The 23,349-nt window shown below is 54.7% G+C and overlaps 1 protein-coding gene across 3 annotated transcripts; it reads right to left on the minus strand.

The window, feature by feature from the left end:
• Window positions 1–4,595: 4,595 nt before the first annotated feature.
• LOC104688229 (glutamine synthetase) lies at window positions 4,596–22,846 on the minus strand. Of its 3 annotated transcripts, none has more exons than XM_010397610.4 (7): window positions 22,387–22,846; window positions 10,433–10,608; window positions 9,699–9,860; window positions 7,858–8,004; window positions 6,869–6,996; window positions 5,635–5,834; window positions 4,596–5,353 (listed from the first exon to the last, which is right to left on the minus strand). In XM_010397610.4, exons 2-7 carry the CDS (start codon window positions 10,596–10,598, stop codon window positions 5,032–5,034), a joined length of 1,125 nt encoding a protein of 374 aa, XP_010395912.1. In that variant the 5' UTR covers window positions 10,599–10,608; window positions 22,387–22,846; the 3' UTR covers window positions 4,596–5,031. The 3 variants fall into 3 exon arrangements, with proteins under 3 accessions (XP_010395912.1, XP_010395911.1, XP_019140569.1); XM_010397609.3 differs by lacking the exon at window positions 22,387–22,846 and adding an exon at window positions 10,726–10,805; XM_019285024.2 differs by lacking the exon at window positions 22,387–22,846 and having other exon boundaries at window positions 10,433–10,652.
• Window positions 22,847–23,349: the final 503 nt, after the last annotated feature.

Below are 23,349 nucleotides of genomic sequence, written 5' to 3' on the forward strand. Positions count from 1 at the left end.
CCTCTGGTTCCCCACGGGTACCTTTGAAGGCCTTTCAAATAAATACCTGCCTTTATTCCTTACTCCTGTCTAGTCTCTCTTTCTGGGAGGTCTCTCAAGGCATCACTGGGACCGAGCCCCAGCCCAGATGTGGAGAGGGGGTTTAGCAGCAGCAATACAAGAAAAGCCATTGTGCATTGCCAGGTAACTGCTGCATCTCAGCAAGACATTGCTGTCACCGGGGGTGTCCCCGAGGACTCCACAAACGGCCCACCTGGAGCTCGGGTCGGGCTCATGGGGCTCTTTCATCCCACATTTTTGGGGACCAAACCAAGCTGAGAGCAGCTGGCTGCAAACCCAGACCAGCCTGGTGACCACCCACCTGCCAGCCTGGGGGCCAGACTCGGGGCCAGGAGAGCCACACAGGGCTAGTGGGGTCTGGGGACAAGGACCCCCCAGCCAAACCTCTCCCCAACTCTCTCCCCATGGTGCCTGTCCCCCTCCACTTGCATTCCAACAGCAACAAATTGCTGGTAATGAGCTGCGTCTCTCTGCGAGCTGAGAGCCTTTGAGATCAAAGATGCTCTCACACAAAACCAAAATATGATCAGTGGCCTTTAAAGGCCAGACTAAGCTTTTGAGGGAAAAAAATTCAATTTTCTGTAGATCTAATTTGAAACCATTTTAATGCTCATTAAGATAGACGGACCCGAGCAGATTGTGTGGGCTGGAAGACAAGGAAGGGACAAAAAGGAGTTATTACTGACATTTTAGTTTAGGTCTTTATTCTATCCAGAGCTCCCCACTTCTGGGCAGCGGCTTTGAGTAATGCTATTGTTAGCACTGGAATTGTAATTCCAATGCCCTTTTTATAACTGGCTTGGAAAAAAAAATTAAATCCCGAAGGCTTTGGCTAAATTCAAAGTAATGGAATTTATAGTGGTAAAAAGAGTTCTGAAAAGGGAGAAATGTGCAAGCCCCTGCGCTGTCGCTCCCTTTCATGGGGTGGCCACGATGTTCACCCACCACGGGCGGCCTCTCTGCAGCACCTTCCTGGGGCGCTTGGTGAAGGAAGGGACCCCAGGGGATGCCTGGATGAGGATATGAGGATGTGTCCCACCTTGGTCACCCTCTGGAGCCACATCCTGGAGTCTCTCATCCATCTGCTGGGTCACAGCCCTGGGGAAAACTCTTCCTGAGGGATAATGTGTCCCTCAGCAGCACCCAGCTCCGTGCCTCCAGCCCAGGGCTGCGATGGGGGCTGGATACAGCCCCACGGGTTTTAATTTGCCACTATCTGTGAGTGCTTGTGTGGAAATACAAGGTTTGTATCTGCCCCGTGGGTGAGGGTGGTCCTGGGGGCTGGTGGGCACAGCCTGAGCCTAAACCAAAGAAGTTTGATGTTTTGGTTTGCTGTGGTGCTTTTCTCCCTAAAAGTATTGCTGACAGTTCTGGTTGATGCAGGCAAAGGTTCTGTTTCACTCCTCCCATCTTAACTTGAATTTTGCTTTACAGCAGCATGAAATGATTTGGAGTGTGTTAAGTAGATTTATTTTCCTTCACCTCCTAATATTTAATTGTCCTTCTGTAAGGGTGCAAGAAAGCCAAATCAGATCTGGGACCGGATTGTCTGTTAGTTATAGTCACTTCTCTTGCGCTGTGTTATGGCAGCTGCTGGATTTCTGGCTATCAAACATCTTTATTAGAGGGTAAAAATACGTGAGGCAGGAATCCATGTTTTACACAGCACCTTCTGCAGCCACCTGAAAGGAGGGTGAAGACACGCGGGGGTCGGTCTCTTCTCCCAGATAACAAGGATGAGAGGAAACAGCCTCAAGCTGCACCAGGGGAGGTTTAGGTTGGATATCAGGGAAAATCCCCTCACCAAAAGGGTTGTCCAGCCCTGCCCACGGCAGCGGTGTAGTCACCATCCCTGGAGGGGTTTAAAAGCCGTGTGGATGTGAGGACATGGAGACCTGGGGACATGGGGACATGGGTTAGTGGTGGCCTTGGCAGTGCTGGGGGAACGGTGGGACCCGATGATCCAAGGGATTTTCCCAGCCCAAATCGGGCGCTGCTCCCTGCGATCCCTGTCCGCGCCTGCAGAGGGCACCAGCCCCCCGAATGTCCCTGTCACCCCCGGCCCCGGCAGGTGCCACCACCGGGACACCCCGGGATGCTCCTCCGGGAATGCCCTGGATAACACCGACCCATCCACCCCGGGATGCTCCTTCGGGAATGCCCTGGATAACACCGACCCATCCACCCCGGGATGCTCCTCCGGGAATGCCCTGGATAACACCGACCCATCCACCCCGGGATGCTCCTTCGGGAATGCCCTGGATAACACCGACCCATCCACCCCGGGATGCTCCTCCGGGAATGCCCTGGAAAACACCGACCCATCCACCCCGGGATGCTCCTTCGGGAATGCCCTGGATAACGCTGACCCAATGCACCTCAGAAGATCCTTCGGGAGAGCCCTGGATAACACCGACCCACCCCAGCAGCCCCATTCCAGGCTGCATCCCAGCTGGGATCGGGCACTACTCCCACCCATCGCAGCCCAGCATGGAGCACCAGGAGATGCTGGGTGTGTCTCCTCCCAGCGTTGTCCAACCCGTGGATGGGGACGGGATGGGGACACCATAGCCTCTGCCATGGCCTCAAACCTCAGCCCGAGGGCTGGCTCCATCCCCAGTACCTTGCTGAACCCAGCAGCCCACCTTCAACAGAGGTAAACACGGCAAAACTATTGGAAAAGCCCTTTGTGGGAATGTGGCGTTGTCCTTGTTTCCCCTGTGCTGAGGGCCCTGTGGGTGGGAAGCACTTCTGCTTTAGGAAAAAACCCAAAACCCTGACATGTGTTTTCTGACCCATTTTGACCTCAAAAAGTACGTGAGAAGATGTGTGTTTTGGCAGAGGACAACAGGAATGTCTCCAAGCACACAGTGGCTCCTGGCGTGTGGGGACAGGACTGATCCCAGCTCAGGGAGTGGCTTTGGGAGAGCTCCTGGATTGTGCCTGGAGCCTCACTACCCTACCCTGGAGAGGATGGTCCTTGGTTGGAGGGGAACCACAGGGTGAGAGCCAGAGACACAAAATGTTTGATGTCCCACGGTGCTGTGTCCGGCCACAGATGTTTCCACATTGGGAATGTGAACTCACACGATTCCCAAATTTCATAGTGTCTGTACAGCACAGTGTGATGAAAGCTGAAGTACTTCAGCCCTTGGTACAGCCAGCAAAGCAGACAGGAGTCTCTCCGCTCCTGATTTAGCTCTTTATCGATTTTCCAGCTGCATCCATCAGTCGCTGTCCCAGTGCTCAAATTACCCATTAGAGACATCATAAAAATGAGAGGAAAGCAAGACAGGCTTGCGGTTTTGATGAAAAACATTAAACATCCCAAACAGCAACTTGCGGAAGGAAAATCATTCCTTTTTAGGGTGCAGACTGGGTCCCATTTACTCTTGAACAGCTCAGAGGCACTGAGGGCTCCTGGCTGCTCGTGGGCTTGACCATCTCCCATTCCCTGTGCCACTCATTCCCTGTGCCACTGGCAGTACTGTGACCTGCAGGAGGGACTCAGAGACCTTTAGTCCAGGTTGTTACCTGTGTCAGATTCAAGGATAAACATAAAACCCATTTCAGAATCCACATGACTGCACTGGAGGCGATATCCACGCTGCTGCTTCCCCTCACTGACAGTGACCCCCCCCCACTGGTGACTGCAGCTGGGTCAGATCCAAAAGCCTGACCTGACTGAGAGGTCCCTGGGGTTAGAGGGGTGGCCCCTGTGCTTGCACCCATCATCACCACCCCTGCATTGTGGAGTGACCTGAGGGTCTGGGACTGGAGATGCTGTTAACACCCATCTGCATGGAAGTGCCTGTGAATTTGATAGGGTGTGGGGCAATGGCTTCAAACGGAAGGAGAGTAGGTTTAGATTTGATGTTAGGAAGAAATTATTCCCTGGGAGGGTGGGCAGGCCCTGGCACAGGGTGCCCAAAGAAGCTGTGGCTGCCCCTGGATGATCCCTGGCACTGCCCAAGGCCAGGCTGGACGGGGCTTGGAGCAGCCTGGGACAGTGGAAGGTGTCCCTGCCCCTGGCAGGAGGTGCAGCTGGATGGGCTTTTAGGTCCCTTCCAACCCACAGCTCTCTGTGATTCCATAAATAAATCTATGACCTCTACCTTGTGAAGAGACTCCAACCCAAGGAGCTGCACCATGACCCTGTGGTTCACCAAGGAAGCAGGAGGGATGTCCCCAGGGTCCCCTCCTGCACCCAGAGGGGAGGGCTGCGCTGGCTGTGCCGGGGCCAGGCTGGCTGTGCTGACTCAGCAGCACACACCCTGTGTAAACGCCCGCCAGCTGCTGCCCCGGCCGCTGTTTGCTCAGCCCGCACTGCTCTGTTTGCCTTTGGGATCACGATGGAAGGAGATGGCCTTTGGGCCAGAAAATGAGGCAAGGTAGCTCCAGACACCTGCCTCAAGGATCCTCCAGCAGCTCTGCTCCTCCAGCTCCTGCCCAGGCTGCTCAGTAGCTGCAACCTACCAGCAACACCTAAATTAAAACCTCCTTGGAGCTCTAGGAGCCACAGAAAAATGCACTTGCCACGGCATAACCCAGCTGCCACGCAGCCAGGAAGATTATTTATTATAATTTCCTTGCGACAGAGATATGGAAAAAAAAGCACCCACCCTCCCCAGGTGCCAACAGCAGCAGCTGCAGCATCCACATTGGGATCTATGTACATCACAGTGTAAAGTCCATTCGGGAAAAAAATTCAATCCAAGTTTTAAAAAAAAAAAAAAAAAAAAAAACAACCTCACGACCTAAAACCAGGAACCAGAAAAAACAAAGTGGTTGAGAAAATAGGTTGGGCCCCTCCCTCTTGCTATAAAATACGTATTTCTAAGGCCACGTTTCACAAGAGCAGAAGCGAGGTTCCTAAAAAGAGTCTGAGCTTGCAGCCGAGGACACTGTACAGGCACAAATCCCACGTGAGAAGCTACTGTAGGCACGAGAACCTCCACCCAGCCCGCAGCCTCAGTGGTCAGCGTAGTCCTTGGTCTCCACCCCGGTCTCATTGAGCACCGTCGTCCTCATGATGGCCTCGGTGACCGCGTAGGGGTCGCAGTTGGCTGCCGGCCGCCGGTCCTCAAAGTAGCCGTAGCCATCCTGGCCCACCTGGCGCGGGATGCGGATGCTGGCACCTCGGTTGGCCACGCCGGCGGAGAACTCAAAGATGTTGGAGGTCTCGTGGTGGCCGGTGAGGCGCCGGGAGTTGTCCCTGCCGCCCCGCGGGTCGTACACGCAGATGTGGTAATCGTGCCGCTTGCTCAGCTTCTCGATGGCAGCTTCGATGTGTCTGTGGGAGAGGAGAGGGGGTTCAGGAGGTCCATTTGGGGGGTGTCACCCCCTCCTCCTGTGCAGGGACAAGGACAGCTCAGGGGACACCCTCATAGGATCAGCTGCTCTTAAAATAATGAGCTGGGACAGCCCCAACCGTGCCTGGTGCAGCCACACAGGTAGGGAGACACTTCCACATGGCCCAGGACACCCCCAACCTCCCCAGGTACATCCCAGGGAGCCCTCCAGGACTCATTTGAGTCCTGAGACTCCCCCTTGAGACCCTCCCCTAGGACTCACTTGAGACCCCCCTCTCTCCGCATCTCCTCGGTGCTGTAGTTGGTGTGACACCCGGCGCCGTTCCAGTTGCCGGTCATCGGTTTGGGGTCCAGTGTGGCCACAACTCCAAAGTCCTCGCAGACACGGTGGAGGATGAAGCGAGCCATCCAGAGGTGATCCCCCATCTCAATGCCTTCACACGGGCCCACCTGGAATTCCCACTGGAAAGGGCAAACAGATGCACAGGTCAGTATGGGCAGGTGGGTGCCCCCCCAGCCACCACATCCCTGCCCCTCCCAGCCTGGGCTGCAGCTGAATGTTACCCTTGGGAATCAGCAACAAGGACGGGGAGCAATGAGTCAAGCAACAGGACAGCTTTGGCACGCAGAAAAATGGGAATAAACTGCTCATGACGATGTAGAGCAAATCAGAAGGATTTTAGTTTAAAACAGAGGGAAATAAGCACCACGTCTGACCGAGGCTGGTGCAGGACCCCCAACCCACACTGCAAACAGGGCAGAGGATTAACGAGGAGCCTGTTAGTCCTTCCCAGGGCTGCTTCCTGCCCAGCTGGAGCCAGGGTTGCACCACCCATGGTGACTAAGCACAGGGTGACGTCTTGACGGCTGCTGGCGTGGAAGAGCCGGAGCCCAGGATGTGGAAGGCAGCCAAGAAGGACCCTGAAGAAGTCGGGGCAAACAGCAGGGTCGGTAAAAGTCCTGTCTTGGCTCCACGGCAGATAAGCCCCTGCTTATCACCGCCACATCAGCAGCAGGAGAGTCAGCGACCCAAAGGTGGTCAGTCTGGCCACCTGCCTAATGCAATCAGGGACTCCTTCCTGCTCACACCCAGATAAACCCAAATCCTCCCAGCTGCTCCCCTGGGCCATGTCCCATCCAAGTTTCCCAGTTCCCAGGCAGCAGGACAGGGCTCAGACCCCATCACTCCACATGGTGCTCCCACAGCCTGTCCCAGCTCTTCTGTCCCCTGCATCCCCACTCCCATGGGGAGCTCCCAACTCTGCTCTGCCTGCAGAGCTCAGGCTGAGCTGTGCGAGGAGCTCGGGGTGAGTTACGAGAAAATCAAATGCACATTTCCATTCTAGCAGTGCAACTGCTCCCATCCAGGCAAAACCGATGTGAGGAGTGACTGGATTTGGGTTTCCAGAGGAGCTGGGGGTTGCTGGGTTATTCCAGCCTCAGGATAACTCATATCCATCACTGGGAATGGGCTGCCTGGGGCCATCCTCACATACCTGGGAGGGCATCACCTCTGCATTGGTGCCACAGATCTTCACCCCCGCATAGAGACAAGCCTTGTAGTGGGACTCCACGATGTCACGCCCATACACCTTATCTGCTCCAACCCCACAGTAATAGGGGCCTGGAAAGAACAAGGAATCACCACCCAAGGAAAGCTTTGGGGAGCAACAACAGCATTGTAGCATAATTCCACACTGCCAGGTACCTGCTGTCACGGGCAGAGGATTTATGGGAATTAAAATGATGTTTCTCTCCACAGGACATCAAGCCACTGACCCCCAGCTGCAGGACCAGCAGTGTGAGCAGTTCATCTGTGCAACCTCAGCCTTATCTGGGCAGTTAAATAAGACTTGTAACACATCAGTTGGGAGGTGGCCTCGAGATAAGGAAAGTTTGGTCTGCCCTGGGGCACCTCCCTGACCCTCTGAGCACATCAAGCATCCGAGATTGTTCTGACAACAGCTGGCATTATTCACGGCTAGGAAATCCAATTCGCTGGGGTTTGATATCTTTCTTATTCAAGCAGGTCAGGCAAAGATCTTCTCCCCGCCTGGGGGAAGGGAGATGTTGCAAGCGGCCGGTCCACACAAAAATCAGGTTGGGAAACCTCTGGCTGTCTCCCAGGAGGCAGCTGAGGAGCTGGCTCGCTGCTGCAGGAGGGCACAAGCGCCATGCCAAGCCCTTTCCCCAACAGCCACGGGGAGGAGGTTTTTCCAGCCCAGTTCTCCAGCCCTTGCCAAACAAGTCGTGCAGCTGAGCTGTTTGTGCAAGCAGGGTCCGGCGGGAGCGGCGTGGCCACCCGGCTCACGTGAGCCACGGGGCACCAGGTGCTCTCGGTAAACAGCTCCTACCTGGGGTCATCCCTGACAGCAAAGCTGCACCGAGCTTGGGGATGGGGGAACTGCCACCATGCAGCACCCCACAGGCAGCAGGGTGGGAGCTGAGGGGAGATTTCAGGCTGGGGCAAGGAGGGAGTTCTTACCCTGCGGGCCGGGGAAGCCGTTGTCGGGCCAGCCGTAGGGGTGGCCGTTGATGCCCAGCAGCGTGTACTCCTGCTCCATCCCGAACCAGGGGTGGCTGTCCTTCACCAGGTCCATGACTTTCTTGCATGTGTGTCTCAGGTTGCTCTCTGGGAGCAGAGAGGCCTGGGTTAGAGCCATGCTGTGAGCCAGCACCCCCCACACTCTGCTCCAGCCCTCTCTGAGACCAAGGCTCCATCACTGCCAAGCGCTTCCCACAGAAGCCTTAAGGAAATCATGAGTGAATCCCCCTTCCTGCTCACCATTCCTCCTCGAAGTTACTCCATCACCAGAGCATCAGGTCAAGAGGGTTTAATTACCCTATTCCCCAAACCACTGCTGATGGTCCATGAGCACCCTCTCCTCCTCTTACTCACTGAGAGACCAGGAGCTTTACCCCAGCCCCATCCTACAGGCATTCAGCAGACCTGGGATCAGGGACCATATATCTTCCATCACTCCTTCAGCCCTCATCCTCATCTTAATTATCCCTTATCTTTCTCCAGCTCCATGGTTTTGGTTAGCATCCAGACTGGCTGGCCCTGCCTTGGCCTTTCAAAGTGCTCAAGGCAACTGGGGCTTTGCCAGGAAAACACAGATATAAGAGAAGAGTCCAGACATGGGACAGCATGCCAGGCACGGGAAATGAGAGCTTGGACCAAGACAGCAGGGAAAGAGGCTGAAAAACTGCTGTGACAGGGACAGGCAGGCTCCAGGCTGCACATTCTGCCTTAACTTCCAATAAAAGCCTCAGAGCAGCTGGGGAGAGTAGGGCTGGAGGGAAGCAGTGGGAGTGGGAAGCGAGAGAAAGAAAATTTCTTCCCCTGAGCCCACACAGCCCTTACGGTCCACAGAAACCCACCACGGGGAGGGCTGGAGGGTGCACCCCTCTCGCCAGCAGGGCTGAGCTCTCTGCCCCGGGAGCTCCAGGATCAGGGGCTCTCTTTACAAACTCCTCTAGTGGAGGAGCTGCCGGGCAGGAATCTCAACCAAGACACTTCCCCCCACCCGTGGCTGAAAGGCAGGGCGCTGCTGGAGGAGGAATCAGCCCCGTCTTTCACCATCCCTGCCCGCAGCCCCCGCTCTCCCGGCAGAAGTGCATCACCCGCAGATGCCCTCTCCCTCCCCCTCACACCCAACGGGACACAGCCTTGCTCGAGTGGCAAATATCCCCTCCGGGAGCCCCTCAGCGCGTCCCTGCAAACAGGCTCCTCTTCCTGTGTCTGGGGCTTTATCAGAGGGACAAGACGGACTGCAGACTTGTGCGGCTGCAGACTCGGTGATAAGACCGAGAGCCGGCGCGTTCTGGGGCTGTTTGCAAAAGGTCACTCTGAGTGAGCACACGCCATCTCAGCATCTTCTCCTTCCTTTTCTGCAGCCTCCCACCGGCGGGGAGAGCAACCACAACCTCGGCAAGCTAAAACCCCAGAGGGGAGACCAACCACAACCTCGGCAAGCTAAAACCCCAGCGGGGAGAGCAACCAAACCTCGGCACGCTAAAACCCCCGCACTTCCAGCTCCTGCTCCCCCCAGGGCTGGGCGAGCTCGGGCCCGAGAGCCGGGCGACGCCTTTGGCGAGTGCCGTGAGTGAGCTCCACGTCTCGCTGCTCTTCTCCTCGCCCTGTGCCACTAAAACAGGTTCCTGCAAGCAACCACCGCCACCAGCGCTTGGATTTCGGAGCCTCGGGCCAAGTGCTCGGCGCTCAGCTGCGCCCCGGGGCCAGCGGGCCCGAGCAAGCGGCTCCTGGGGGAGGTGACACCCTAAATAATAGGGGGGTGACCCTCGGGAACTGGGGGTGCTCACCTGCGGGTTTCCTGTTGTACTTCAGCACTTCGCAGAGCACCAGCTTGTTGGGGTCCAGGCAAAAAGGGTCCCTGAACATGCAGACGGGCACCAGGAACATGTCACTGTTGGAGCCCTCTGCCTGCGCCGTGCTGGAGCCATCGAAATTCCACTCGGGGACATCTGCGAGGCAGGAGGGGGACGGAGGAGGGAGTGAGGTTGGAAAAGGTCCACATATGGATTGTGCCAAGTGCTGGTGGCTTGGATCCAGGATGGAGCACCTAAAGGGCACTGGGTTCCACGGGATGATGGCCACAAAGGTTTTCTTGCACATCCCCGGAGCCCGTGGGTGCTCCCTGACCCTCAGTGTGTCCACCCCCCCAGCACCATCAGGCACGGGCAGGATCAGTCCCAGCCACTCCACCTCCCTTTGCCAAGCCCCATCCAGATGCCGACACGTCTCCATGCCTGCTTGCCTGGTGGAAAGGGGCGAGGAACTCATCCTTCCCTTCCCACCCAGCACTAATAGCAGAGATTAGCGGATTAAGCAAACCGCAGGGACGCAGGTTGGATATTTACCCTGCTGCTCGGTGCAACCCCACCGGACAGCTGCAACAAGTATCACTGGTGCCACGCAACCAGGCAGAGCCCGTCCCAACTCCCACCGCCCAAAGCATCCCAGAACTTTTCCCAGGCGATGCTCAGGGCCCTCCACGCCGCCACCCATCACCCTGAGGGACAAGCAGCCGCATTACCTTCGATGCTCTTGGGCTCCTTATCAAGGGTCCTGCTCTTGCAGCGCACTCCCTCGCCGCTGCCGTCGATCCAGACGTAGGTGACCTGAACCCTCCCATCCTGGGGCAGCCTCATGTACTGCTCCCGCACCAGCTTGTTCAGCCTGGAGCTGTGCGACACCGACATGGCGACGGCCCTGCGAGGGCGCACAGGTGAGTGCCACATCACCCCCGGCCCATCTCCCCACGGGGATTTCACAAACCAACCTCCCAGCCCAAAAAAAGCCGCCCCAACCCCCCCCCACCCCGGCTACCTCCCCCAGCCAAGCGGAGCGGCCCTGGCGGGACTCGAACCGGCAGCCTCTCGCTCACCGGCCCCAGCGCTGCCCGCGCCCGCTCCGCCCGCGCTTTAAGGGCGCCCGCGGTCGGGGGCGGTGCGGAGGCGGCTCCGCCCCGGGGAGGCAGCGCCGGGCCCCGGCCCCCACCCCGGACACCCATTGAGGACGTTTAGTATTGTTTTCTTTTCTTATTAAAAGTACTTATTAAAAACGACAGCTATCTCATGGCTAAAGCATCAGTTTATTTAAAAAGTAGTGAGTTACTGGCTAAACAACTTATTGTTTGTTAAAAAATAACAAGTATTACTCATTGAAAATACTATTTACCACCTTCTATCCCCTCTCTGCGTGTGTCATCCCTCTTGGCCTCTTGTTTTCGTAGGGTTGCCCTCTTACACGTGTGCAGGTGCTTTTCCCCCAGCTCTGCTAAGTTGCTGTGGGGTGAGGAGCTGGGGAGGCTGCTGAGTTGTGCTCCCCCCAGCACCCCAAAAGCCTGGCTGGGACCATGCCCTGGGGATGTGTGATGGAATGGATCTGGGTGCCTGCGTGGTCCTGGGGACATCAGTGGCAACGAGATCCCCGGAGACAGGGGCAGCCCAATCCTTGGGGACAGGAGGAGCCAGATTCCCGGGACAGGGGCAGGCAGATGCCTGGCAGCCCTACCACTACCTCTCTCACCGCATCCTGCCCTGGACACCCCAGGAATGACCCCTTCCTCCCCCGGCTTCAGCCCCGCCGTGGCTGCAGGGCTGCGTTTGCCCCCAAGGCTTTCCTTCGAAGGGAGGAAAGGCTGAGGGCTGCAGGGAGAGCTACTGGGAAAACACTGAAATCTCCTACTGCAGCCCTTCCCATCTATAAAGCGCCGAGCTAAAGTACAGTTTTTAAGCACCAGAGAGTACTAAAGTCTCTTTAAACCCCCAAACTATCCACGCTCAGCACAGGCTCTGCTGTGATTTACAGTCAACTAAAAATCCTCAGCCAACAGGTGTGAATTTGGGTCGATTATTTCAATATAGCAGCAATTTCCACCTATCCAGCCGAACGCAGATCCAATTAGGTGAATTAAACGCCTCGCTGCCTTCCCAGTTTTCCATGGATCCTGCGCGAGAGGCTCCCACGTGTCAGAGCAGAGACCCCAAACGTGCCAATGCACAACCAGCACGGGCACAGCCCGTGCCATCGCCTCCGGGGGTTATCTCAAACACTCCCCGATTTTTTTCTGGGAAGAGGGTAAGATTCCAAACAACTTCCCAGCAAACTCGGCGGAGGAGTGCACCTCGACTCTCCAGCCGCGGGTTTCAAGCAGTTTTTCGATGTTATAAAAGGAGAAAAGGCTTTAAGGCATGACTGGGCTCTAAAGCAGCTGGGTTTTTGCTAATTCCCCCTGTTCTTAAGGCAGACTCAGGCTTGTGGCTGCCTGACTCACCCCCAGGAATGTTTTTCTGCAAAACAATAAAACATCTGCACCAGGGCAGCTAACAAAACCACTCCACGGTTGATTGCCTCCCCCAGGACATCTCCTCCCCGGGCACTGACCCAAGACATCGGCTCTGTTTTTCTTCTGAAGGTGTTTTGGTCCCGCAGGCAGATAAAGAATCGGGAAGAAATCTGAAAGCACTTGGGATTGCACAAGAACCAGGAAATGAGATTGGCAGCGAGAGAAGCAAAACTTAATTAGCAATTTTGGTGACCAGGCGGTGACATCAGTGGCAGCAGGCTGTGGGCAGGCCAGACGTCACCCACCCCACAACTCGTGGGTGCTGCCCTGAGCAGAGCACCTGGGAAGGAGGTTGGCATCCAGGGATGCGCCCAAGGTCCCTGAGCAGCGGTGGCAAAGCCAAGCAGGTCTCCCCCATGTCCTTGACGCTGCCCTGGTGACATTCAGGGTCTCCTGCAACTGAAGCTGGGGTGCAGCTCGAAAGCAGCCACCTCCCTCTGTGGGGTATCTTAGGGACACATCCATGAATGTGGTTGCAAAGCTCAGCATTTCCTCATTCTTCTTTGGAAACCATCCCGGGGCAGGAGGAAATGCACCCCTTGGTGCAGCCATTTCCCGGAGGCCTTGCAACAGAGCTGGCGCTGTGCCGGGGAGGCGTCAGCGGCTCTGCCTCGGCTCCCTGCTCCCATCTCCATCTCCGTCCTGCCTGGGGAGCTGGAGCCCGCGGGACCGGCCTCAGGGCTGGAGAAGCAGGGGCTGATGCTGAGCAGGAAGCACGGAGATGGATCTGCATCCCTTGGGAAGCGTGGCAAACCCCAGCCGAGGAGAGGGGAGCTGTCTCCCCAGAGCCTGAAGCGCTGCGTCCTTCACAGGCAGCAGGGCCAGCACCGGTGTGTTCATTGTGATACGAGGGTTCAGCCGAGACCCTGCACCTTCCTGGCTCAGCTGGCTATGGGAGAGCCTCATTTTATTCCCAGTGAAAGCTCTGGCTTCCCTCTTGGATGTGCCCACCTGTGCAGAAACAGCCTGGAGCTTGAGTGGGCTCAGACCAGGGAGAAATGAAACAAAATGCAGGCTGTGCTAATGCTCACCAGAAACCTGGCTTGGGAAGCAGAGATCCTCTGTGAACAGCTGGAATCACTGAGCATCAAACCACCCAAAAGGGGAAGACAGAACCAGCACCGATACTCCCTCACCTGGTCAGAGCCCACCCACCCCAGGAGGGCAAACATGGTGGGTTTGTGGTGTTTGGGGACAGAAGGGACAACAGCAGCCTGTGGGTGCACAGGTGTGGAATCATGGAGTTCCTAAGGGTGGAAAACATCATCGAGTCCAGCTGTTACCCCAGCACACCCAATGCCATCACTACACCATGTCCCCAAGTTGCCAATGGTCCCATCCCTGCCCAAACACCACCCCTGAGGCAGCTCGCCAAATGTACAGAATTATTTCATACCAAAAAGGATTTTAGTGAGCAGGAAAGTGTTTCTGCCATATAAGGCTGAGCACCTGCTTAGTCAGTTTTTCCTGGGATCAAGCCTTACCTCACCACAGCCTAATTCCAGCCATTTCTATAGCAACAACTCTGTTACACCAATAACAGCGAGCACGATTCCCACCTGCATCTTTGAGGCTCTGGAATAACATTTCACCCCAAACAAGCCCACGCTCCCTGCAATCACCGGGCTCCTGCCCGCTCCCTCCACACCAGGTACAGTAAATATTAACCACCACGAGGCTCCCGACTCAGGGAATCAGTGACTGGCCCAAGGTCGGGCAGGCGGCAGAGCTGAGGGCAGGAAAGCGAGCAGGGGTGTCCTTGGAGAAGTAAAAGGTCACAGATGAAATCTCCGGAGGACTTTGTGGAGCCCGTTCAGAGCTGCAGCTCAGAGGGGTTTCTCTGCATGGAGGACAGCAGGGAGAGAAGCTAATTCTGCTTTGCTGCTACAGCCCGGACCAACCATCACCTCTGGTGTCCTCTGGGATGTCATCCCAGGGCCCACAGGGATGCAGCAGGGCTGTTCCCCTTCCCAGTGCCTTTTTGGGGGGCTGATGGATCAGTCTGCAGGCAGCGATGCCTGGAGAGCCCTCCTGGGGAGACCTGGCAAAGCCCTAAATACTCCCAGTTTTTATCTCTCTGACTTTGAAGCTTTATCAGCCCCAGCACTTTCAGCCTTGCCAAAACACACCAAAGACGTTTTTTGCTTTGATAGGAGTAAAAAATCCTTAGGAAATTCTTCAGATTGAAAATCTTCAGTAACACAACAACGTTTTACCACAAAGGGGTTAAACACGGACTAATTTACCTCCTGGGGTGACTTTTTACACCTTCCCCGTGGTGCTGCAGCAGGGCAGGGGGCTGGGCCTTGCCTGTCAGATCCCTCCCCACACCGGCCCAAGAGGGATCATCCCTGGGCACAAAGCAGGGATACTGGGGTGAAGAGTTTGGGCTTTACTCTAAATCTTCCTCCAGGATTCAGGAAGCCACTCAGAACTGAGGGAGTTTCTCCCTGGTCGCTAAACCTCCAAAGCATCTCCCAGAGACCTGGACCACGGAGCCCCATGGGAGAGCATTCCCTCTCCCCGGGTTGGGTGATTTTTGTCCTGCCAAACAGTTCGATGGGGAGATTAGAGGGAAGGCAAAGAGCAGGATCGGCAGGAGGAGCCCGGCACAAACACCATAAAGGGATTAGAGGGGCTGGGGGCAGAGCAGGCGGGAGTTTTCCTGCGTACACTGCGCTGGAAGAGACGGCTTCTTCCAGCTGAGGAAACCAGGGGGATGCTTTGGGGGAAGGGGGTGGCCCAGCAGGGCTGCTGGAACGGGCTGGGAATGTGCTGGGATGTGGCAGGAGGCGGCCGAGGTGGGTCAGATCCATGCTGAGGGGTCCAGCAGAGACCACCCAGTGGCCCGGGGGGCTGTGCTGGCATTCCCCTGTCCCCAGTACACACCCACTTTTACACTTTTCCTGCAAAACAGCTGAACTGACAGTTTTCCTTTACAGTTAAAACACATTTAGGCAACAGCAAATCTCCTTAGATTTGCACCCAAACCACTTTGCCTTCACTCAAGTAGTGCTGCCACACCTTTTTCTGTGCACACACATATAAATACAGGCATATATGACATATAAATACATACTATATGCACACACACATCATTCTTTACGTCATACTTGAATATGCCTGGGGAACCCACAGTCTCAACCCAAGCAGCTCTTCAGTGGCCACCAAAGCACCCAGCACCAACGCTGTGAGGCTGAGATCCTTCCACTCAGACAGGATCCCCTGCAGGGATTAGGAACCCCAATCCCCTCCAGGGGCTCCCCTGCAGCCTCACAGGTCTGTGGGAGCTGCAAATGCAAGGCAAGCTCCCCCACAGCACAGAGCTGCATTGGGGTGTGCTTGCAGAAAGCTCTTACAAATTATTTTTGCAGAATCACAGAATCAGTGAGGTTGGAAAAGATCCTGAGCCTCCTTTTGTCCAGGCTAAACAACATTTTGGAGGTTATTTTCAGCTTGAGGGATGTGTGGACATTTGTAAGGGTGAGGCTGCTCTCCACAGGCAGCAGAAAGGGCTCAGAGCAGAGCTGCCCTGAGCATCCCCACTCCTCCAGCCCACAGACAGAATAAACCCCAGCTATAAACCCCAAACAGCTCCCCCCCAACAGGCTTTCGTTTTAATATCCTTTGTAATCCTGTGACAGCGACTTGGGGCTGTAGGAAAAGAAACTGGGGGAAAAGGACGTGGCACATGGCCAACCTCAGGAAACCAAAGGGAGAGGGGACAATCTCCGGCTGAACAGCTACACTTTGCTGATTGTTGAGGCAGGAAAAGCAGCACAGGCAGGAGTAGGAACACGAACCCCATTGGACAGGGGAACAGCTGGGCTGAATTTCACCCAAACCTTCCCTGGGATCACTCACAGCCAGGAAGGAAAAGCTGCCTGTGGGACACAAACCAGGGCTGCCCCTGGGAGCAGGTGGTGGGGGCCAGGGCAGCCCAGGGCTGCTTGGACAACAAAAAGGATCAGATTCCCTGTGATCTCTGCAGAGAAGGACCCAGCAGGCTCTGACTCACACGGGGAACTTCTTTATCATCTCTTCAGAGAGAGAAACCACCGTGAGCTGGAGCTCCCCACAATGGAACCAGGAGCCCTCTCCCACGGGCTTTCACCCAGCTCTTCACTTTGGGAAAGGACAAGTGACAGAACGAGAGGAAAGCTGCACCAGGGGAGACTGAGATTGGATGTTAAGAAAAAAATGTCATTGAAAAGGTTGTAAAGCACTGGCACAGGCTGCCAGAGAACTGATGGAGTCACCCCTCCCTGGAAGTGCTAAAAAAAAAATGTGTGAATGTGGCACTTGAGGACAGGGTTTAGTGGTGAGCAGTGCTGGTGCTGGGCTGACAGTTGGACTTGATGATCTTAAAGGTCTTTTGCAGCCTTAATGATTCTATAATTCTGTGGTTGCTGCCCTGTGACATCCCTCCCCAGAATCCCGGAATGCAAACCCAGGGAATTTTAACCAACAGCATTTATTTCAGCACAACTAAGTATCAAAAACCTCAACGTGCACCCAAACTCAAATAGCAGCAGAGTGCTCAGAGCAGAGTCTAAAGAAGCAGAGAACCACCAAAAGGTTTAACTCCCTTTTAATGTAAACAGAATTATCAGCACCAGCAATTGATGCAGCCGGGCAGGCCTCAGCCTCCTCGCCCAGCTGGTTTCACAGCCTGCATCCTGTTTGGCAACCCCATTTTGCAGCCTTACACAAATGCAAAGCTTTTTCACTTCCCTCCCTGCCCACACCGAGCCCTGCTGCTGCCAGCAGGGCCTTCAAACCAGCGGCACTTTGCTTGTCCGAGTCATGAGGGGATTTTTCCCAACAAAAGAGGAGGAGACTCCTCACTGGTGGTTTTTTGTTTTCTCAGTGCTTACCCAAACCCAGTGCTGCTTTCCTCAGCAACATCATCTCCTTGCGATCACATGCTTTCAGGAGCTGGGATTTTAAAGGGTAAAAAAATGAACGAAGCACTTTCAAGGCAATTTTAGAGCTTGCAGCATTTGGCCTGCGATGCACAGAACAAGGCTGCCTTGAAGTGGTGCCGTGTCTGAGGCCTCCAGTGCAGCTGGGTAGGTATTTTGGGGGAAAAAGGTTTGTTTTCTAGGGAAAAGCACCTCACTGCCAGCTGATTGCAGGCCTCTTCACAAAGAAAAGGTAAATTCTGGCAGGTTCATGCAGGATAAAGCAGCCAGAGGTGCTTCAGCACTTTGGGCAGTGGGTTTGAACTTCAGAGGCTGTAACTCCATCCAGATCCTACAAAGGCAGAACCAAAAGCTCCCCTTGGTAGGGCTTTAATGGGAATTTAAACCAAACCCAGAGCCCTAGAAATCCCTTGTTCTTGGGGAAAACACTCTCTAAGCACTTCATTTTGGCCTTGTTTAACTCCTTTTGTGAGTAGATTGGTCCTAAAGGAGTTCCTTTTGCTTCCCAGCAAAGCATCCCCATCCATGCTGGTTCCCATCCCCTTCCCAGCTGAGATTAGGCTGATCAGGTTTGTTTTCCTGCCAAAGCAACAGCCACTCCAGAGTTATCATCCCACCTGGGCGCTCATCCCGAGCTCCCAACACGATCCCTCTCCAGACAGAGACCCAAATGCAGCTTCTGTCACTGCCCAAATCTTGGGGAGCTCTCCCAGATTGGAGCCACCAGATCGGGGTGAGCTGGCAATGATGTCCCACATCCTCACCTGCCCCTCATCTGCTGCCCAGCATGACCAGGGACATTTTTGACCCTGTGGATTTACCCTTCCTCAGCAGCCAAACCCAAACCATCAAACTGGCGACATGGGGCTGATGAGCCCTGAAGGGCATGGTCACGCACAGCAGCCCCCTCTGCACCCCCAAATCTGAGCCTGCAGCCTGGCCAGTGGGGCTCCAACCCCCCAGAATGCCTGGAAATGCCCCAAAACATCCAGAGCCAGTCCCTGGGAACCTCTGTGTGCAGCTGGAGCAGTGACACAGCCAGACTCAGGCCCCCCAAGCCTCATCCCCTTGCCCTATTTTACCCCCTAGGATGGAGCACATCCCTCCAGCACCTCCTTCTTCAGCTGCCCAAAATTTGGCAGCAAAATCCCCTTGCAAGGATCAGCTTTGTCTCTGCTTCCCCTCTCACCTGCATCTCCACAGCTGCCGGCTCCTGCACTGCTTCCCACACAGCCGGGGCATGGCTCTCACACCCTAAATCAACCCCCTCTTCCACCCTCCGGCCTCTCCAGGCTGCAAAGTCATTAATTACCCCTTGGTAATGAACACAAAGAGCTCTGGGACGTCCCTGATGGGCTCGGTGTCATTACAGGTGTCATTTCCCCCGCGCCCAAGATGCTGCTGAAGGCAGGGGCTCTGCTGCCCTCTTGGCTCAAGGCTCAGGTGGCCACAGAACAAGCCAGGAAAAGTCACAGAGAAAAGTCAAATTTATTGTTCTGTGGGACCAGGAGCTTGTAAAAAACTCATCGTTTTTCAGCTGGGCTGGGCTTGGAAAGGCTGGTACCTGCCTTGGGGGAGAGAGGTGCTGGGGCCAAATGAACATTGGCATTTCCTAGGGGTAAACTGAGGTGCAAAGCAGCCACCGATTGCTCCATTCCCAGCAGAAATGGATTTGGGATGTTTTTTGCTCATTTTGGAGGGACTGACCCCAGTGGGGGCCACAAGCCAGCTCAGCACGGGGCTGAGCATGGGGCAGTGGGACAGATTTCAGTGAATAAGGGGGTTTTTAACCAAAACTCATGCCTGGGACATCCAAAGGCACCTTTTCACACCAAGCCCTCTTGTAAATATTTATCCTGCTCCAGCCTCCACCAGCGAGCAGCCCTGGAGGTGCTGGCAGGCTCGAGTGGCCTCTTGCCAGGACAGGATCTTTTAAAACTGCTTTTGTTTGTGCTCAGAGCAGGACAAGTCACCAAGGTCCTGGTTGGTGGGTCTCAGGGGATGTGGCCTTTCAGTTTCCAGCCTCTGCTCCCTGCAAGTCACCCTCGATGATTGACTGGCCCACAGATTTTCCCACGGCCGTTTTCCAGCTGTTTTGGGTGCAAAATAAACTTGAAAATGCATCTCATCCCCTGCAATGCTGCAAAGCTGATTTGGTGATTTGGAGCCCTCACTCTTGGGGCTGGAGGAGCAGAGAGAGAGAGTGGATTGAAAACTGGGGGAGTGGTTGGGTGGTGATGGGTGGCACCAAGTTTAGCTGGCAGCCAGTGACTGATTCTGTATCCCAGGGGTCAGTCCCAGGAATCCTGGCTCCAGTCCTGATTAACATTGTCCTTAGTGATCTGGATGATGGGGCAGGATGTCCTTTTGACAATTCTTGCTGTTGACACCAAACTGGGTGGGCTGGGTAATGTGCCAGAGGGTCGTGGTGCCACCCAGAGGGACCTGGACAGCTGGGAATGGGGAGGCAGGAATCTCACAGAGTTCAACAAGGAGAAATATAAAGTTCTTCTTCAGAGAGGGACAAGCACCAGCACATGCTGATCAGCTGGAAAGGCAGGAAATGACCTGGGGGCCTTGGTGGCCACTGACTGGAACTGAGCCACCAACAAGGGTGGTGGCACCCTGAGCTGCCAGGTGTTGCCTGAGGGAGTTGATGTTCCACCCTTGGAGATGCTCAAAAGCCACCTGGACATTGCACCGCTCTCTGGGTGACCCTGCTTGAGCAGGATTTTGGCCTGGATGGCCTCACAAAGTCCCTTCCACCTCCACAGCTCTGTGGGGGAGGAATAAAGCTCAGTCAGAGCAGGATGAGTTTTGGCAGGGCACGTTCATCCCTGCTGCGGCGAGGCTCTGCCAGCTCAGCAACAGGAAGCACCTTTGCAAGTCACCACCTAAAAATGTGGGTAAATGGCCCCTGTTGCTGCTGGGCAGGGGGCTCTGGCAGCCCGGGCTGCCCACACACCAGACTGGCACTGCTGGGATCCCACAGCAACCTTGGGGCAGATCCTCAGCCCTGCACCCGGGGCTTTCCCCAGCCCTGCGTCAGCAGCCTCGAGTCCTTCCTCCCACGGGTGACCGCTGGGCTCTGAAATCACGAGAAACCTCCCAGCCACTCATTATCAGTATTAATATGCAAATAGTTGATGTTTCCCGGGGCAGGAAGGGTTGTGGGAGGACCAGGGAATGCGCAAAAGGAAGCGTTTGTACCCGTAAGCTTCTGCTGAAACACTGAGGTGTGGCTGTGGGATCTGCTCCCAATTCCCTCCCAGCAGTGATAATCGGGATTAACCAAGGAATGGTGTGGTCATGCTCCTTACAAGCACACGAATCCATCTCAGAAAGGCATAAGGAAATCACCTGAAAATACTACAAGCTTAAAACTATTTTCCTCAAAGTGAATAGGGACCATATTCCCAGAAGTTCCTTTAAATCAAACGTGTCTGGAATGGAAGGATTTTACTGGAGTTACTAAATGCTGAGTAACTGCTCAAACTGAGGAGAGACCATAGGGTCTGGGGGGGTGCTTAGGGTAGGTTTTGGGGTTTAAATGTAGCCTGAGCTACCACTGCTTGCAGGGCTGTAGATATACTTTAATTCCTGGTTATTTGCCATGCCTGGGGGCAGCTCTGGGTTTCACAGCTGCCAGTCCCGAGGGAATCACTAATGAACAGTTAGTTAAGAATAAAAAGGTGAATGTTGACCCGCAGAAGTGTTTAGGACCAGAATCGTTAGAGTTATGCTCCCTGGTGGAATGAAAAGGGATTATCCTGATTCAGTTCCTCGCTATCCCTTGCTCAGCTGGGTGTTGAAATGTGAGGCTTCTTCTGTTTGCTGGCACTTTGGCAAATGTGGGGACAGGGACAGAAACTTTTCCCACAGACATAAACAAACATCCCTTATTTATGCCTCAAATCACGAACCCAGAAGTATTTCCTCCTCCAAGTAAGAGCCCAAATCCAAGGTGTTTGCTGCTACCCACAAGCCTCAGGCAGACTCTGGGCCCTGGCAACGGGATTTATCCAACAAGAGTGTTCTGACAGCAGGGAACAACACCTTTCCTCTGAGCCTGCCAGGTGCACGAGAGACACAAATTCAATTAAGCTTCAGAGCAACCCTGGTGAGGCAGGCAGGTGGGGATTAATCAAGGAATTAATTAGTACAGAGAAGCCAAGTTAGAAAACAAACCTGTCAGTCACTTCTGCCCTGCCCTTGATAGCGAGTTCTGGGATAAACTGGTTATTTGGAGGCTGACATTAGACCCCAAACCCAAAGTGGAGTACTGGGAAGAAAAACCTTGGTGGAAATCCCAACTATTGCCCAGCTCCTCTTGGGAGATGAGGAATTGCTTCCTCTCATCCTCTCATGGCAGCACTCACTGCAGCATTTTCCAGAAACCCAGAGAAAATCCAGGTCTCTGTGCCCGGCTTTGCTGATGCAAAAAGCAAATCCCAGTTACTCTGTTAACTGCAGGTTTTCCATTGGAAGAGGCAAGATGGAAAGGGGAAGGACATTTCAGACAGATTTGGGGAATGGAGAAGTGAGGCGTGAATCCTGTGTCATGCTCACGGGTTGAGTCTACAGCAAATCCTAAAAATAAACCCTGACTTCCAAGCTGTTGCCTTACCTCTCTCTGTCTCCTGGCTCTAGTCCTCATTTCAATCAATCAAGAATTTTGAGTCGTAAGAATGACACCCAGGAATTACTACAAAACTTGAAATGGACTTTAACTTAACAAGACAAAGCAGAAAAAAAAAATGAAAGAGTTAATTTTTGTTTAACTCGATGGGGAGTCACACAAACCATTGCCTGGAGAGCAGCAGTAGAAATGCCCCATCCCTGGAAGTGTCCAAGGCCAGGTTGGACAGGAATTGGAGCAACCTGGGATAGTGGAAGGTGTCCCTGCCCATGGCAGGGGGTGGAACAGGAGCTTTAAGGTCCCTCCAAACTCAAACCAGCCCGGGGTTCTGTGATTTTATAATCAGAGCTGATCTGGATGTGAAGGGGAGGAATCAGGACCCACATCCAGCCCTGCAGCTTCGAGCATGGCAGAGTTTTTCTCGCCCTTCATGTATCAAACCCCTTCACATATCCCAGCCCTTACAACCCCAACAGCATTGGGCTGACACCTGTGGAAAGCTTTGCCTTTAGAAATAGCTCCTGTTAAAGCAGAACATGAAAAAATCATCACCCAGAGCTACAGGGGACACTTACCCTGTCCTCCCACGAGGGCCAGGCCGTGGTGCAGCCGCTGGCAGAGCAGCAGAAGCTCCTTCAGACTCCCCAGGCAAGAACTGAAGGGCAGGAGGAGGCTGCACAGCGGATGGGAGATTTCAGCAGTGAAACTCCAGCAGCTCAGACAACTGCAGGCAGCAAAAGCAGCAGCTGGATTACCACAACAGCTGGGTTTTGCTCAAAATCCCCCAAAAGCAGGAGCCTCTGGGCTTGGAGATACCGGTGAGTTGAGCAGAGGCAGGGATGGAGGCGAAGGCGTCGTTTGGCCCCGCTGGGCGTGGGGAGCAGGGTCTGGGCACAGCAGGAAGCACCGAGGGGTGCAGAGCTCAGCAGGGCTGGGCTGACATCACTTCCCAAACCGCTGGGCTGACACCACCTCCCAAACTGCGGCGGTGCCAGCGGGTGAGTGACCACGGCAGCAAGGCCAGGTGAGCTGGGCAGCCAGTCAGGGCTGCTGCAGACACCCATAAATGTGGGCAGCTGTGACCTCAAGGGCAGAATTTGACACCAACGGGGCGTTGCAGCTCCCTGGCTTGCCCTCAGCTGCAGCACTGAAATCCAGCAGCTGTGGGTGCAGTTTGGCCCAGTACAAGCTGCAGAGTGGTGGGATCATAAGCTCTGGATGGGGAGAGGTGTCCCCAAGTCACACCAAATGCCCCAAACAAGCACCATATGGTAGGCCAGAGAACGGGAATTTCTGAAAATGTCTTCCCAGGCAAAAGGAAGTCCCGAGAGGGCTTTGCTGAGATGTTCAGAAGATGATCTCCAGTTTGTGGGCTCCAGCAGTGTCCTGATCCGAGCCCAGCCTGTGAAACTGCCTCCACCTTCATTTACACCAACCCTTCTCTCTGTAAGGCAGGACACGTCCACAGCTGAGGTTAAAAGCCCAGAAAGTGAAATCCAGATGCTCCATTCCGATGAATTCTTTAGGACCCGGTGGAA

The sequence above is a fragment of the Corvus cornix genome, chromosome 17 (assembly GCF_000738735.6).
Source record: "Corvus cornix cornix isolate S_Up_H32 chromosome 17, ASM73873v5, whole genome shotgun sequence".
Lineage (NCBI taxonomy): Eukaryota > Metazoa > Chordata > Aves > Passeriformes > Corvidae > Corvus > Corvus cornix.

Coding starts and splice junctions, on each gene's coding strand:
- LOC104688229 (XM_019285024.2), bottom strand. CDS start 10,637: ATGTGGCACTCACCTGTGCGCCCTCGCAGGGCCGTCGCCATGTCGGTG. Junction 8,005..9,698: donor GTACAACAGGAAACCCGCAG/GTGAGCACCCCC, acceptor CTCTGCTCCCAG/AGAGCAACCTGAGACACACA. Junction 5,354..5,634: donor CGGAGAGAGGGGGGTCTCAA/GTGAGTCCTAGG, acceptor CCTCTCCCACAG/ACACATCGAAGCTGCCATCG.